This window comes from Ixodes scapularis, unplaced genomic scaffold, assembly GCF_016920785.2.
Source record: "Ixodes scapularis isolate PalLabHiFi unplaced genomic scaffold, ASM1692078v2 PGA_scaffold1__304_contigs__length_218370807, whole genome shotgun sequence".
In the NCBI taxonomy this organism is placed as follows: Eukaryota; Metazoa; Arthropoda; class Arachnida; order Ixodida; family Ixodidae; genus Ixodes; species Ixodes scapularis.
The window spans coordinates 82647287-82662295 of record NW_024609846.1 but is presented as its reverse complement, the minus strand read 5'-3'; the positions used below and the strand labels follow the sequence as shown (position 1 = coordinate 82662295).

The following is a 15009-nucleotide window of genomic DNA, read 5'->3' as shown; positions in this document are numbered from 1 at the left end:
AAAAAGGCATCAACTCGACGACTTGTAAGGTTGTTTCGAGCATTGGGAAGAAACGTTTCGACAAGTGTATGCGGACAGCAAGTCGCCTGCTTGTTGCGAAGGGGTTGCGGTGACGTCAGAACAACGCCGAGCTGTGATTGGCTCTGATTGAAAGGATAGTGGGTAGGCATCAATGCTAGATGCCTTGAGGTCTACCCACTATTTCTTCGATTAGCCGATAAGAACTCGGCGTTCTAATACTATCGCAATGCATGTGCAAGATACAGACGAACCCGCACTTCGTACTGCACGAGGCGGAGAAAATACTTTGAAAGTGACTGAATTTAAAGGCGCAAAAATAAATCCGCCAAATTGTAGAAATAATTTTCGGGTCCCCCCTTCCCCTTCCGCCCTCGAACACTATTGTAAGTAAAGATGTATGGGCTCCGCGAACTTCAGGAGCTCGGGAAAATTCTATCCATGGCTCTCACATGACGTTATCGCCCACCACGGGTTCGGACACACCACATCTGGAAGAAGTGAGGCGTTTTCGAATACGTAGTTCCAACAGGGCAGGGCAGCGCCGCCACCGCAATGGCGTGACGCCAGAGCTTTCAGCTGGTCTATACGGGCTTAGCGGCGAAAATTCACCATAATGTCTTCTGACGCGATCTCAATGCGAGCCGTGTGTAGTTTTCAGTTCTTTTTGGGGGGCACAGATGGCGTGTCCGTGCAGCGTACCGTTAGATGTCAGGGTCGAGTCCGTGTTGTCTTCCGACCTCATGAAGTAGGGCAGCACCTCGTCGTACGACCAGCCCAGGGCACCTCCGGCGGCCCAGCTGTCGTAGTCGCGACGATTGCCACGGTTGTAGATCATGAAGTTGAGGACGCTGCTGCCGCCCAACACTTTGCCGTTGGACCAGACATTCCTCTGCAACAAAGAAGCATGTCACGCAAGGAAGTATAAAAATTACGCAAGCTCGATCGCGCTGACAAAGATCGGAGAACACAAAATGTGTTTAGCGCAAACTACCATAACATGACGGGGTCACGTCCCGTTAATTTCCCCGCTACAGTTAGCGGTAGAATCGACCTCACGTAACAAGGCTCGGAACGTATCACGTTACCTCTATTTCTCCGCTAAATTTAGCGGGGAAATCGACGAGTCGGTCCTTTATCAATTTCCTTCGTAACGGTCATTCGTAAAGGTTCTTCATAACGGTGTTCTCGTGGAGTTCGACTGATAAAACAAATTCTGTGTGAGAAAGATTCGAGATAACTATGCCGCTATAACCTATTTACTTGGACACAAAAGCGGTCTTTCAAGGATAATGTCGAGTTCATTGAGGACACACCCAGCGAGCGAGGCGGGCGAACTTTGTTTCAGCTCTCATATAGAGTCATGCAATGCGGGGCGAAGGTGACGGGTACCTGATCTCGGAGCGCAAAGCAGCAGTTTTTCTGGGGCTCCGTCTGAAAGCTCCAGTCCCTCTCCGTGTGCTGGCCGAGGGTCGCGAATAGTGGCACGTCCGTGATACTGTCTTCCAGGCCTCCGGCTTCCAGGAGCAGCACGCGGTTCGAAGAGTCTTCGGAAAGCCGGTTGGCCAGCACAGAACCGGCCGATCCACCGCCCACTGCCGAGAAGAAAACAAAACAAAAAAACATTCATCGGACGACTTGTTGCGCGTCAGCAAGACTCTGCCACAATTCTGCCAGTAACACCACCTTAAATAATTAAAACCAGTGTTGATGTCATCACACTGAGTTTGAGCACAGACACGAATGGTATATGAGTGCAATGTCAGTGTGGGGCTGGGCTGGGCTGGCATGTTCAATCAAACTAATCCGCCGAAGGACGCTAGACATCAGTATGATGACATTCTATTGTGATGACTTTCCAATAAGTAAAGAAGACTGTTCACAGGCCTCAATTATACTAGGGGATGTTGGCTGGAGCCACAAAATACACCATTTTGTTGCCGATAGCACAAACCTCAACCTGATTTCACTTTAGTGCAGTACATGGCAACTGAGACTGAACACAAACAAAACAAGATTTATAACTTGAAACTTGAACACGAACAAAACAAGATTTATAACATTTGCCAGTCAGCCTTCTTACACGCCAAGGAGATATTAGATTAACCACGAAGACATAGAGAAAGTTGGAACATACACGTACTAAGGAGTAATTTTTTTCAGAGGACCCATTTAAAACGATCATATCAATAACACCGTTTTAGGTGCATGTAAATCGCTCGGATACATCAAACGCAACCTTTTCCGCTCATCTAAGACAATCAAAGTAACCACCTACAAAGCATTAGTGCGATCTAAACTCGAGTACGCCAACATCATCTGGTGGCCTCATCAGTCCTACCTTCTTAACAAGCTCGAATCTGTTCAAAACAAGGTCATCACGCTACATCATGCATGACTATTCACGAGCCTCGAGTGTCACGATATTTAAAACCAGCCTGGAGCTGAATCCCCGAGCCGTTAAAACCAAACTAGCCCACCCTGTTTTCTTTCACGGCATCTACTACTCATCATCGGAACTTCGTAGCCTCTATCTTCACGATCCGTCTTACATTTCAAAGCGCCACGATCATCCCCTCAAAGTTCAGCCTCTCTTCTTCAGAACTAACCAATTTCAAAATTCCCCCCTTTTACTTGCTATTGCCGACTGGAATTCCTTACCCGCTCACATCGTCCATAAAAATGATACCAATAAATTTCGCGACATTTGTAAATCCCATTTGTAAAGTGTGATCAGCATATGTTTCTCGATGTTTTGATGCTTACCTTTTATTTTTGTGCATTGAATGTTCTATTTATTACCCCCTCATGTAATGTTTCATAATGGGGATATATTTTATGAAATAAAATCTGATCTGACATGGCTTGCACTGACGTCACTTCAGCCCCCTTCCTTTTCTTTTTTTTTGTGTGTGTGGTCGGGGGTATTTTGCTGTTTATCGCATACCTTCTGCATCTGCAGCGTAAATTTCGCAGCACAGAATTTGTTTCTGTAGGCAAGAAGAAGCAGGAACGACCACCAGCATGGTGAGGCTACGTCACTTGCAGACCATGTATACCATATTACAGAAATCAGGGCCATCTGGGCAGACACAAACGCTTCAAAACGCCTCTTTCAAACTAAGAAAAAAATATGGCCTAAATCACGCACCTCCGATTTAGGCGGTTCCGATATACGTATATTATACTCGAGGACAACTAATTACTGTGGCATTTCCGAAGCATATTTGAAGGTTCTGTTTAGGACACATGCTCAGAACGAGCTGACATTTATAGGCTGCCAAGACCGGCAGTTTTGACGGTGTGGAATGCACGTAGCAAAATAACTGCAGAAGCTTGCCATCAGCACGCGTTCAGCAGTCTATGGCCGCCAGTGAATAAGGAGAATTCACTGGGCGCCATATTTGTGGGTGCTGTCTAGAACGCATGTATATATACGAAACGTATTTATTATATGTACAAAGGGGATTCGTCACATCCTCTTGAGTAGCATCATCTGGAGTGACGTGGAGTGGAAAGGAAAGGGGAAAGGGGGTCATACATGCCTCGCCACCCCTGAAAGACGGAGAAAGTCTAACAGGGAGTCGAGGATCTGCTTCCTGTGCTGGTTTGCGAGGTCCGGAAGGGTCCACTCTTCATATGTTTTGGGTCTTCTTGCCTGTGGGGGAAGCTTCTTCCACGCTGCTTCGTGATGCCGCGAACTTTCAGCGCAGTCCCACACGAGGTAGAAACATGTTGCCGGGACACCGCAGTATTCACAGTTGGGGTCAATGCCTGGGTCGTTCGGGTCTGTAGGCTTATAAAACCTAGCCTGCCAGATGGGCGTGATGGCCGTATTTGTTTGGAGCCGCCTGATGCTCACCTCCTCCCACCGGTTGTATTCCGGCGGGATCGGATAAGAATCTGGCGGAAGAAGGGAGATGAGCCTGAGTTTTCGGGCAAGCCGCTCCTCTCTTTTTATCTCGTCTGGGTCAGGTGGTATGGCAAGCCTTTCGTCTTGTTCTTGAAGTGCGAGGAGAGGATCGTGGCCTTGTGAGGGCAGGGTACATGCGTTTAGCTGCGCCCTCGCGGCCTCGTTCGCTCTCTCGTTTTCCGGTATGCCTTCGTGGCCCGGAATCCAGTCTATAACGACGGTGACGTAGGGTTTTGATTACTTAACAACGCTTCGTATTTGGAGCGCGATGTCATTCTGCGAGCGGCATCGTTCGCATTCACGGAGTGCTTCTTGTGAATCTGTGTAAATAATTACATTGGCTCGTTGGGGATTGTCTGTGGCTTCCTTGACGGCTTGCAGTATTGCCAACAGCTCTGCCGTCTTGGAGTTGCTGGTCTTGTACGTTTCCCCACTCCATGTTTTGCTGCGGGTGGGTGAGCTCCATGCGATGCATGTGCGTCCAGCCTCATTTCTGGCCGCGTCGGTATAGAAGACATCGGTATCGTCTCCGAGTTGTCCAATATTCTTTAGGTGTTCTTCACTCTGGTGCTGCCGCCTCTTCTTATGGTCTTTTCCTTGGTTTTGGGGTATTGGCCTACTTGTTGAGACATCCTCCGTTTCCCACGGGGGCGGCGGATGTGCTGCAATAGTTGTTGTGTCAAGGTCCGTGGTCTTTTCTAATTTCTGCAAGATGACTCTACCATGGTCCGAGCGAGAGAGCCTTTTGAGCTGTCCCAGCACCATTTCGTCGGCAATTTCTCGGACCTTGTTCACTTGGGCAGCCTTCTCCAGCTTGGCGACAGTAGTGAACTTGGGAAGACCCGTGATGACTCTCATGGCGCTTCTGTTGAGTATATTGAGGGTCTCTTCTTGCACTCTATTAAGCCGGAGGTAGCTGAGGCCGTACACCGCCTTCGAAACGAGGAGGGCTCGGTGTAATCTCTTTAGTAGATCTGCCTGTGCTCCCCAGGCCTTCGTCGTGAGCTTTCGAAGTAGGTTCAGTCCATCCGACCATTGGGTTTTTGTTTGCTTCATCCAGGTCGCAGCTCCTCCATTTTGCTCAAAGGTGACGCCTAAGATCTTGAGGTTGGGGGCCTTTAGGATGGGGGTTCCATCGATTTTAAGTTGAATATGTTTGTCGAAACGTGTGGTTTTGTGTTTTGTGACGATCATAAAGGAGGTCTTTTCAGGCGAGAGATGGAAGCCTGATTGTCTCGCAAAGGCCTGTGTTACATCCAGGGCTTTTTGCATTGTTTCTTATTGCTTTCTGGCAATTCCTTTGACGGTCCAGAGTGTAACGTCGTCCGCGTATATAGAAAAGTTGATGTTGGGTATAGCATCCAATGCGTTCGCTAGGTCTGTCATAGCCATGTTGAACAGCCCTAGAAAAAAAAATCATTTGTATGAGAAATTTCTCGTGTCCAATAAACACATATGAATCATACAAGATATATAAGAGCATATAAGAACATATAAGAACCATATAAGAATTATATATTACATATAAGAACTCCAAAAGAAACTTATAAGAAACTTCCCCCTAGTTTCTTATATGGTGCCTGTATGTTCTTATATATCTTATATAGTTCTTATATAGTTCTTATATGGTTCTTATACGGTTCTTCTTTGTTCTTATATAACTTGTATGATTCATATGTGTTTATTGGACACAAAAATTTCTCATACGAATGAGAATTTTCAATAGGGAGTGTTGGGGATATTACAGCACCCTGGGGGACGCCGGTGTTGTTGTGCCGCCAGGGGCTTCTGTCTGCACCAATAACTATTTGATACGTTCGCTCCTTGAGAAAAGACTTAATAAAGTTTAACATGTTGCTTCGGATTCCGCGTCTTTGTGCTGCTTCGATGACCGTCTTGTGAGGAATGCTGTCGAATGCCTTCTTGATGTCTAAGGCAACTATGGTTCTTGGTTGTCTCTTGAACTGAGGCTTTTCGTACACGTCACGATGTATCATTGCCAAGCTGTCCTGGGTGGACAAGCCAGGTCTGAAACCCGTTTGCATTGGATGCAGGTCACCTCGAGTCTCGAGGATCCATGAAAGCCTCGTTTGAACCATCTTTTCTAGAATTTTGCACAGGTTCGATGTTAGTGAAATAGGCCTGAGATTTTGTAAGGTGTTGAGTGGCTTTCCGGGCTTGGGGATCGGGATGACCGTTGATCTCTTCCACTCAGCCGGGATTTCTCCGCCGTCCCAGATGTCGTTGTAACTTTGGAGGAGTCCTTCAAGTTCTTCTTTAGGCAAGTTTCTTAGTGCCGCGACTGTGACTTGACCGGGTCCCGGTGCCGAGTTGGTATTGGCTGCCGTGAGTGCCTCAAGTAGCTCGCCCATGGTGAATGGTGCGTTCTCGGGTGCGGGGTCTTCAACTTGAAGTGGCTGATAGATTTCGGCCTCCCGGGGGCGGATGCTGCTGCGGAAAGAAGAGAGTTCCTGCCTGATCGGCAAGTTGTTCTTCTGTGATCTTGAGTTTCAAGGCGATGTTGCTGCCTGTGTTTTGTGCCTTAGTTTTGCCCGCAAGGCCGCGGTATGTCCGCCAGACCCGGCGTAGTCCCGTCTTCTCGTTAAACGAGTTGCATAGTGTTCTCCATTTTGTTCGACAGAGCTCGTTGGCGTAGCGTTTTGCCTTAGCCGTCGCCTTGTTTAGGGAAATCTTGTTGCCCAAAGTCTTGCGCTTCCTGTACTTCTTGAGAGCTTCGAGTCTAGTGTCCCATAGGTTCACGAGATGTAAGTCTGGAGTCGGCGTGTCTTCTTTCACTTTGTACACCTTTTTGGCTTTCTTAACCGCCTGGACAATCCTTTCTGCCAGGGGAGTTTCTTTGAGATCTTGAACGTGGGTGCGAAAGGTGTCCCACTTGATAAAACATACTTCTTTCTTTGGTGTGACACTAAGTGGAAGCGTAATTTTGATGGGCAAATGATCACTACCCATGGCATCTGGTAGCACACACCAGCTCGCTCTAAGTTGTCTCGAAGTCCACGTGAGGTCGGGAGTAGTGTCCGTTTGATTGTTAGATTGTGCGAGCCTCGTTGTGATGCCTTTTTCGTTGCGGAGAACGAGCTCCTTTCTTTCACAGGCACGCTTAATGACCTTGCCTCTGTTGTCTCTAGAGTTGTAGCCCCATTCTGTGTGCTTGGCGTTGAAATCTCCCGCCAGTATAGTTGGGGTTCGGCTGTCTATACGTCTTCGTATCCATGCGTCGTCTAGCTCTGTCGCGCCTGGACGAATGTAGGCATTAAAAACATCGACGGTCGTGTCTCCCCATCGAATCCGAGTGCCAACCACCTCACGATGTTCGCTGCATTCATTTTTGGTATCGATCTGAGTTTGCGGTAGGGATTTTTTAACGAGGGTGACTGTTAGTCCGTAGTTACCATTTTTTCTGACGATTATTGGCTGGAGAAAAGCATTGTACCCTCGAATCTTGAGGTTCTTGACGTTCGCCTCCTGGAGGAGGATAACATCGGGAGCCTTGTCTTTGAGTTTTTCGAGTCTGAGCTTAAGCTCCGAAAGTTTTTGTTGGAGACCCCTGCAATTCCACTGGAGGACCCATACGTTGGTTATTTTCTTTCTTTGGCGTGGCGGTTTGGGTTTGGACGCTGAGGCGCTACTTGCCATGCTGTTTGCTGATGAGTGCGTAGACGAGGTCGCATAGCTTGTCAACCTTGCTTTCGAGGGATCCGACTTTCCCTTCAAGCGTGTCGATTCTGCCATGGGTGGCTTGTACTACTGCGATCCATCCCAAGGGAGACGACGCGGCCGAGCTGGTGTTGCTTCCTCCGCTCTGATGCAGAGGGTAGTTCCACGCATTGGAGCTAAGGGGCTGCATGGCTGATGGCAGAGTCGGAAAATTCTTAAAGGATTGCAGAAACTCCGGCGACGGTGTTTGTTGGGACGAGTTTGTTGTTGCTTGACCACTCGCGTAGCAGCTGTTGCTCTGCGATTTCTTGTGTGGAGGTGGAGGTTTCACTTTCTTGGGTGGGATCGTGCGTTTGGGGCAATCATTGCTCGTGGCAACGTGTGTCCCTCCACAGTTGACACATTTGGGTTGCAGCTTACAGTTCTCGGACGCGTCGTGTTCGTGTCCGCAACTGCTGCAGCGCTTGATATTTATAGGACAGACGTCGGCTTTGTGTCCAAGGAGGTGACAGTTATAGCACACCAAGGGCCTAGGTCTGTATGAGGTTACCCTAAAGGCCTCGCAGGCGTATCGGACGTAGTTTGGTAGGGACCGGCCTTCAAAGGTAATGAGGACCGTTCTTCCTGACTGGCCGATGATTCTGGCCGAGGAGATCTGGTGGGTTTTGCACTCCAGTTCTTTTGTTAGCGAATCAGGAGTCTCGTCGTTGTCGTATCCTCGCAGATAAATGACTTCCTTGATTTGCGAGCCTGAGGCTGCCACGTATGGCTTCATTTCAAGCGCTTTTCCTTTGAGGTCGATTTTGCCTATTGTCATGAGCTTGTCGATGGCTTCACGGTTCTTCGTGGTGATAGCGATGGTGTTTGAACGTTCATTCGTGTGAACTGAGCATTCCTTGTCGCTTACGCCGGTCTTGGTAATAGCGTCGCGGATGTTCTTGCTCGCAATGTTGTAAACGTCTTCGCGACACACGGGCCTCAGGACGACCGTGTGCGTGGGTGTCTGTGACGTGGATTTATCGGACCGGTTGCGTCGGCGACGTCTCGTGTATTGCTGCCACGTGCCATCTTGGTTGTCTTGTTCCATGGGGGCCGCAATACCATCGCCACCGGCGAGATTTTGTGTGCCCTGGCTCGAAGCTTCGGTGCCCGGAGTCAAATGTTTTGACTCGGTGTTATCGCTGGAGTTTTGGTTCATAGAGTTGAAGAACGCGTTTTTGTTCTGCAAGAACATTGCAATGTCTTTTTCGTGCTCTTCATAAGCGATGTACTTCTTTTTGTTCAGCTCTATGCGAGCGTATTTTTCTTTTCTTTCTCTGAATGCCTGGAACTCTTCCCAGTCCTCGTCGGAAATAACAAGTCCTACCTTCTTTGAGGCGGAAGCTTCCTCCTCCGTTCTTGAATATGGGCTTGCGAGCGCCATGTTTCTTTTTGCGGGTCGAATCTTCCCCGCGGCTTGAGAGTCCTGTGTAGTGGCTGGGAGGGCCTGAAGGTCCTCTTCGATGCCGTTGACTTCCAGGGATAGATGGGGGGTCGGGTCCAGGGTTTCTAACGGATCGTCCGGTCCCGAAATCGGGATCCGGCGGTGTGCTTGTTAGCTGTGAACCTAACGTTCGATGAGCCTTCTTCTTCCTTCTAGCATCCCTTTCTAGAACGCATGCTCAGAACGAGCCCACATTAATAGGCTGCTAAGACCGGCAATCTTGAGGGTGCGGAATGCACGTTACAAAAGAACTGTGGAAGCTCGCCATCAGCACGCGCTCAGCAGTCGCGCACACAGCTATGGCCGCCATGCGCGGTCAAAAGCGTTGCTGTGGTCGGCTTTCCACGATTGGCCGAATGCTGACTATGACGTCAGCAAATGTTTTCTCATCGACAGAAATAAGAGTAATGTAAGAACTTCAATTTTGACGCTGTTGGCAGTGTTGGTTTCAGAGCGCAATGATCTCAAGGTTCCACCGTGCTAATCATAAACACCATCGAACTTGTTGTTCGTAAGGTAATGACGTCACGAGAAGAAACCATAAGAGGGCGCCACCAAAACATCTCGCCGCTAATAGAGAGACAGTTTATTTGCAGCGCGCTCTCCCGGTCTTTGCCGGTCTTAACAACCTATTAATGCAAGCTCTTTCTGAGCATACGGTCTAAACTGTTGGTCTAAACAGCGCCATCAAATATGGCGTATAATGAATACCCCCCATTAGTGCCGCTAGATAAGCTACGCTTGAGAGTGACAACACTTGGCCATGTTGTGGCTTAAAATCATGGTTGTCAGTTATCTGAAGCTTTAACTGAAATCACAAGAAAAGCTTTTCCGTCCTCCACAAATGTTTGAACAGTTCGCGAAAAAGCAAAGAAATATTGCGTGTGCTTCCTAACACCGTACCTAATGCTTAAGAAGTCTCACTTTTGCATCATGACAATCGGCAGTTGCGTCTGTCTGCACGAGCACCAGAATGGCGGCGCCCCCAACAATGTCGGAAAACGGAGTGTCGATACCAACGTTACTCAAACCACTCAGTTGGGAAACTGCCATAGAGACTGCCCTGAAAAAGTGGCACCGATCCGTACTCGAGAACCGAGCTAATGGCGATTACAACGCCGCCATTTCTCCCGCACCGGCCACACGAGGAACTGCACGTGACTTCTATTTTGGCTTTAATAGGCCATTTTGGCGCCGAAACAGATACGGTGGAATGCCACCCCCGTCTCTCAAGCGGACGCGCCGCGAATTATTACCGAAGTTAAGATGCGCTTAGGTCGGGACGCGCTACCTGAAATCACCGTTGAGGCATGGTTGTATAAAAACAATATTAATTTTGCTGCAAAACTGCAAACCGAAGATTTTAGAAAACATCGCGTCATCTTCATTTTGTACGTAACTCCAATAAAAGTTACTACAAAAATAGTTTTTTTCCGTTGGGTTTTGCGCAAAAACATGGTTTCTAAAAGCTCAAGGTGACCATAGTACAGACAAATGATAGACTGACGCTGTTGTCGTATTTAGCTCGGTCTTGGTGGACGCCAGTGGTCCAGGTTTCAACGGTGAGTTTCCCAAATGAGGGTTCTATACTTGTTTTCACCTTAAGAACCGAAGTAAAACAAGTCCGGCTGGTGGCGGAGTGTCCTTATTTTCCACCAATGAAATGCCGCAATATCGCGTAGACTTAACCACTCTCCGTCGGGAGGTGGTGGGATCCACAATTAGAGACCGAAACCAAAACAAATTTAGCACTGCAGCATCCTCTATTGGCAAAAAGCTAGAACATACCTCGTTAAATAGTGTCTGTTTCTGATAAACATGCTTATGCTCTGCAGAATTTTGCATCGCTTCTTTAAACTGTCTTCAATAAACATATCTTTGTATATCTAACATTGTTTATAGCGTCGGATTTCTAAAAACACTATGAGAAAAAAAAATTAGTATGTGCCAGTTTTAGCGCATTTACAGTTTTTAGCGCTAAAGCAAAAAGATCAGCTGACATCATCGTAATCGCCGCAAACTTGATGAACTGGGATTGATCAGACCTGCTTCCAGCCACGAACCTATGTTTGCATAGTTTATTCTGTCCTAATATTCCTTTGTTTACGTTATTGCGTTGAAGTTCATGTGTATGTATCGAGTGGGCAATCGCTTTCCTTGTGTGTCGCGGTGAATTTCAATTTTTATTCTTTAATTCAGTTTTCTTAAGTTCCGTGGTGTGGGGATGGTGGTAGAAATCCTGATTATAAGCAGAAACAGCGTGGTTGATGTGAGATACGTTCTTCCAGGATCCCATTAAAGCTTCTGCTTGTTGCCGGAGTGGCCCTGTGTGAGGATGGCGATAAGAATCCCGATTATAATCTGAAACAGCATGGTGGATGAGAGATACGTTTATTGCCAGAGCGACCCCAAGGCATGTGGATGGCATTTTGTGAGTTTACTTTCCCACAAACTGCCTGGGGAACTGATCACTGCAATAAAGGAGCCATCTCAATGAAAGACTGGGCTGAACATGATGTTTAGACCTCAAAATGAGGTGTAAGCGACACTGAATATGCATGAGGTGAACAAGTAAAATGTTAAGCTCAGGGTCACATTTCAAAACAATGGTCGGCTTTCGGCATGCCGCCAACACTACGTCTTCTTTCTTGAATGAAAACTACCCTTAAAGTGTAATTGTGTGCATATATGTTTAGAATGCAAAAGGGCAAAATGGCGCCTGACACCTCTGCTGTAATGGGCAAATTAGCGAATGCAGTACAACTGCAATTTTTTTTTTTTTGTAGTGTGAATTTTTGTACACAGTGGGATACATACAGCTGATATTAAAGTTCCGAGAAGCCATGAACAAGGCTATTTCGTAATGAAAGGTAGAATCAAGACAACAACATGACACTGGAGGTTAGGAGTGTATGAAGTCGGGAATCCGATTGTGCTGTATGTGAATGGTCCTTAAAAGGGCCGTTCTATGTTCTGGGGTACGACAAACTGAGTCCAAAGTTCTAGCCACTTCCAGAAGAGAACATGTCCTAGGGGGACATTAGTTCACGGTCAATTCCATTCTAAAGGCTGAACCCCGGAGATCTCTTCACTCTCATCCTCGTCGTCAGTTTCGTCGTCGTCTCCACTCTCCTCTTCCGTGTCGCTTGCATCGAGGGGTGTGATGACTGGCTCGAGGTTCGACTCTGGGACATCACATTCTCGAAACTTCGCCTCCATTTTTTTCACATGCTCTACACAGTCATGCCAATGGACAGCTGTTACGTTGTCCACTGCTTCCCTCAAGAGCCGCTCGGCGTCATTGGGCTTGAATGTGATGTTCTTAGAGGCGACCTGCTGCTCGTGCCCATATCAACTCTATGGGATTTAGTTCGCAATGGTACGGTGGGAGCCTCAACACTGTATGTCCGGCGTCCGTAGCCATGACGTCAACTTTGTACTTTGTGTAGCGATCCTTCACCGTTGCCACGATGCTCAGAAGGTCCTTTTTCTTCATTGTGGCAGTCCAGTCTAGGTTCTTGGAAGAGAACCACTGCTGGATCTCGCCCTTCTTTGTTGCAGTTGTGGGAACAGCTTCAGCCTTTCTGCTGTGGTATGGCGCGTTGTCTATAAAAATTACGCTGTTAGGCTCGATGTGGTCCAGCAGATGAAGAAACCATGCTTCATACCTGTTCGAGTCCATTTCATCGTGATAGTCCCCCTTCTTCCCACGAAACACGTCCAGGCAGCCGGACACAAAGCCAGTGTCACTACCTACGTGGGTGACAATCCCTCTTTCACCTTTTCCAGAAGGAACCTTTAGCCCGATCGTCAGTCCAGACATGAAGGCTTGCCTTGCTGACTTTATGGTGCTATCAGTCCACACCTTGTCAACTGTGAGGCCGGCGTTCACCCAAGTCTCGTCCTGGAAGTAGATCTTGCGGTTCTGGGCTCTGTGCTTTCTGATTGCCATCAAATACCGCCGCCTCCACTCGACGATGTCCCCTCTCTCAATCAGGAAGGAGTTGCGATTCCGTTTCTGTTTCTCGAAACCCGTGTCCTTCAGCAGGCGATACAGGGTAGACCCGGAACAGGACGGCAGCACTTCGTCTTCTTGGAGACGAGCGGCGATTTTCTTTTGGGATCTCGTTGGGATCTCCCCCAGACGGAAGAAATTGTGCAGGCAGCTTCTCACGGCCGTCAAAGTGCACGCGTCGTGATTTGAAATCCTCTTCCTTTTATCGGCGAATTTCGGGTGATTCTTTAGAGGAGATTTCACAGCTCCGTTGGCACGTTTGAAGCCACGCTTGATCTCGTAGACCGAGCTAACACTGATCCCCGTTGCGGCGGCAGTCAGGTTGATGACTTCCACCACATTGTTTTCTTTGTACTGCCGCCGCATCCAAGAATAAACGTTCAAAACACACTGCCTTGTCTGGCTCGACAGGACATTTCCACTTGCGTGACGTTTGTAGTACACCCGAGGGGAGACGTCTTCAGGAAGGAGTGCTGACATCACAGACCGATCAGCCAGAGCTGCTGGAGTCGCCATTTTGGAAGGCGAGCAACAGCGGCTGGCCGGCTGGCTACGAACATCGATCCTCAGATCTTGTGAGGCGTTGAATTACGTGAATACACGCGTATACTAAGGAGGTGTATTATTTATCCTACTGAGAATAACAAATTTATTTAGGCTTAAATAACGCTAGCATCCCAAAGAGCAAACTTTTATCGGAACCGCTTCGCAGAACGGAATAATATGTGCGACGGCATGCGACCAATAAGCATGCGACGAGGGGGACACACCTACTTTTTTCTTTAGGTGAAAACGGGTATAGTAACGTTGGCCGATACTCTAAGCGCAGCTCATTTATTGGCTCTATTCCCTATACCATTTGTGCATAGAATTAAACGGCGCTCAGCTTTAAACGGCGCTCGAGCACGCGCTCCCGTACCTTTGGCGGCCTAGCCACACAAAGTCGCCCAGGAGCATCCGGAGAGAAAAACAGGGAGAGGAGGAGATGGGTACAGCGCGGTGACGTCAGAACGTCGAGTTATGATCGGAAGAAACAGCGGGTAGACGCGAAGGCAAGCTACCTTCATCTCTACCCAATGTTCGAACGCGTTCCAACGACGAACGCGGGCGTCTGGCGTTCGAACGCGAGACACAGCGCGAGAAGCAGGCGACACTTTTGGTTGCTCTGATTTAGAGAAGACAGTGAGTAGACAAAGGCCGCGATCTCCGCGCACTGGCGTCCCCTCGCACTCAGATATCCTCCTCACCCTCTGTTTGTCTTCATATAGTCATCAGCACGAGCAGAGTGAGGTAACGAATCGCCCGAAAAAAGAAACGACTTCAACGGTGCGAAAAGAATAGATGATGAACACTGACAGTGAACATACTATACTTCGTTCACCCTTTAAGCTGAGACTAGAGGGAACGCGACAGAACAGCACACGACAAAACAGCACGCGACAAAACAGCACGGTCAAAACAGCACGCGTCAAAACAGCACAGCGTCAAAACAGCACGGCGACAAAACAGCACGCGTCAAAATAGCACGCGACAAAACAGCACGGCGTCAAAACGGCACAGCGACAGAAGAGCACGTGCCAAAACAGCACGGCGCCAAAACAGCACATGCGACAAAACAGCACGCATGTAAAAAGGCTGTAATAGGTAGCGTTTTATCAAAACAAAACAGAACGTAAAGAAAAAGGGTTGGAGATTGCATGGCATTATTTAACAGCTAGTGGAGAAACAATAAAAAAAAAAAAAAGTACGCATGGCGGCGACGGGATCGCACTCATATCCCGAGTGCTGCTGCTGTGTGATTGCTGAAGACAAATAAAGTTAGCAGTAGTTACTACTACTTAACTACGCTAATCTCTGAAGAGATTGGGTAGTTAGAGGGGATACCTTCGCGTCGATGTTGGC

General features: G+C 48.1%; 1 protein-coding gene across 1 annotated transcript in view; it reads right to left on the bottom strand.

Annotated features, from left to right (window-relative positions):
• The window catches only part of LOC8028579 (4-pyridoxate dehydrogenase), a 59913-nt gene that overhangs the window by 28289 nt on the left and 16615 nt on the right, over positions 1–15009 (bottom strand). Inside the window, exons 2-3 of the mRNA XM_040499820.1 lie at positions 1411–1613; positions 721–910 (exon numbers count right to left, since the gene is read on the bottom strand). Coding sequence (XP_040355754.1) covers positions 721–910; positions 1411–1613 — 393 coding nt within the window. The remainder of the gene's footprint in view (positions 1–720; positions 911–1410; positions 1614–15009) is intronic.